Raw genomic sequence first — 1,174 nt, 5'->3', positions numbered from 1 at the left:
GTATGGTATTTATCAAAGGCAAACTCAGTATAGAAAGATAGGGCTGGCAGCAGGAGCCACACAGCAGGTAGGCAGTGTGAACCGAGGGTTAGAGCGGTGAGAATGAACCAAAACAGCAACAGTTGTGGGCTGTAAAACCAAAGACAATGTTCTGAAAGACACTAAAAAGCTCTGTAGAGATGAAGGGAACTTCAGAGTCGGGTGCTACATTTGCCTGCTGTTCATTCAAAAATATTGATTAGTGCAGATTTAAAGCAGGACTTTTACGTATAATGGAGTTTTTTTCCACTGTGAAATTGACACTTCTACTTAAATAGAACTTTTTTCTTGGCTGAAGAGAGGATTGTGACTAGCCTTGATACCGTGCTACCTTACATGTCAGGATTTATAGACGTTTTCTCAAGGAGCCCTTTAGATATGCCTGTCAAACTGACACTGACGGACCTTTCCTGGCCTTATCCTCCACTGAATCTCAATGGGCTCTGCTAGAGCTGATGTGCTTCAAGTGTGTGACAGATAAGTCTGTCCATTCTAAAGCATAAAGTAGAGTCGCTATTTGAATGATGCAAAGAATCACTACTGGAAAAAACAAGACCCTTACGACTTTCTTCCCTATTAAAAGGACTGAAGAATATAAATGGGGTCCTTATGTTTATCTGAGCATCACAGCAATTTCCTGAGTGGATTCTATTTCTGTTTATTTCCTGGATGTAACTCGAGTCATTATGTAGTACTCAGTAACTCCAAAGACTATTTAATGAGTGTAGATTGCAAACTGGCAACATTATTTGCAACTAAATGATGATTTATGTTCCTGGAAAGCAGATAAAAAAAAATTCTGTGCACTGGCATAGCTGGGAAGTCAAAATAAAAACCTGTTTTAGAGAATCCTCATGTTTTCAGGGTTGAGGTAAAATGATCCATCTGCTCATACAAATGTGACAGAGATTAGACAGACATTACTTGCTGCAAACTCACTCGAGGACATCTCGGTTGAACTGTTTCTGTCTGTTACCCAGGAACTCGCCAATCATCTGCCTACTCAAGCCTTTCCTCTGGAGCAGGAAGTGAGCCACACCCACTGGAGTGTCTGGAACAAAGTTTCGCTCTATCAGATACTGGATGCCTTTTTCTGGTTTCCTGAGACACACAGGAGAGGGTAGAGAGAGAGAGA

The 1,174-nt window shown here is 41.2% G+C and overlaps 1 protein-coding gene across 1 annotated transcript in view; it reads right to left on the bottom strand.

The window, feature by feature from the left end:
- Positions 1-1,174, bottom strand: part of iqsec1b (IQ motif and Sec7 domain ArfGEF 1b) — a gene marked incomplete in the record, with an annotated part of 59,963 nt that overhangs the window by 13,386 nt on the left and 45,403 nt on the right. The window contains 1 exon segment of the mRNA XM_035662720.1: positions 979-1,140. Within this exon segment, the coding sequence (XP_035518613.1) occupies positions 979-1,140 (162 nt within the window).

This window comes from Morone saxatilis, unplaced genomic scaffold, assembly GCF_004916995.1.
Source record: "Morone saxatilis isolate NCDOM2014 unplaced genomic scaffold, NCSU_SB_2.0 Contig18, whole genome shotgun sequence".
Classification (NCBI taxonomy): domain Eukaryota; kingdom Metazoa; phylum Chordata; class Actinopteri; family Moronidae; genus Morone; species Morone saxatilis.
Note: the sequence above shows the minus strand (reverse complement) of the source record. Positions and strands in the feature narration are given on the sequence as shown.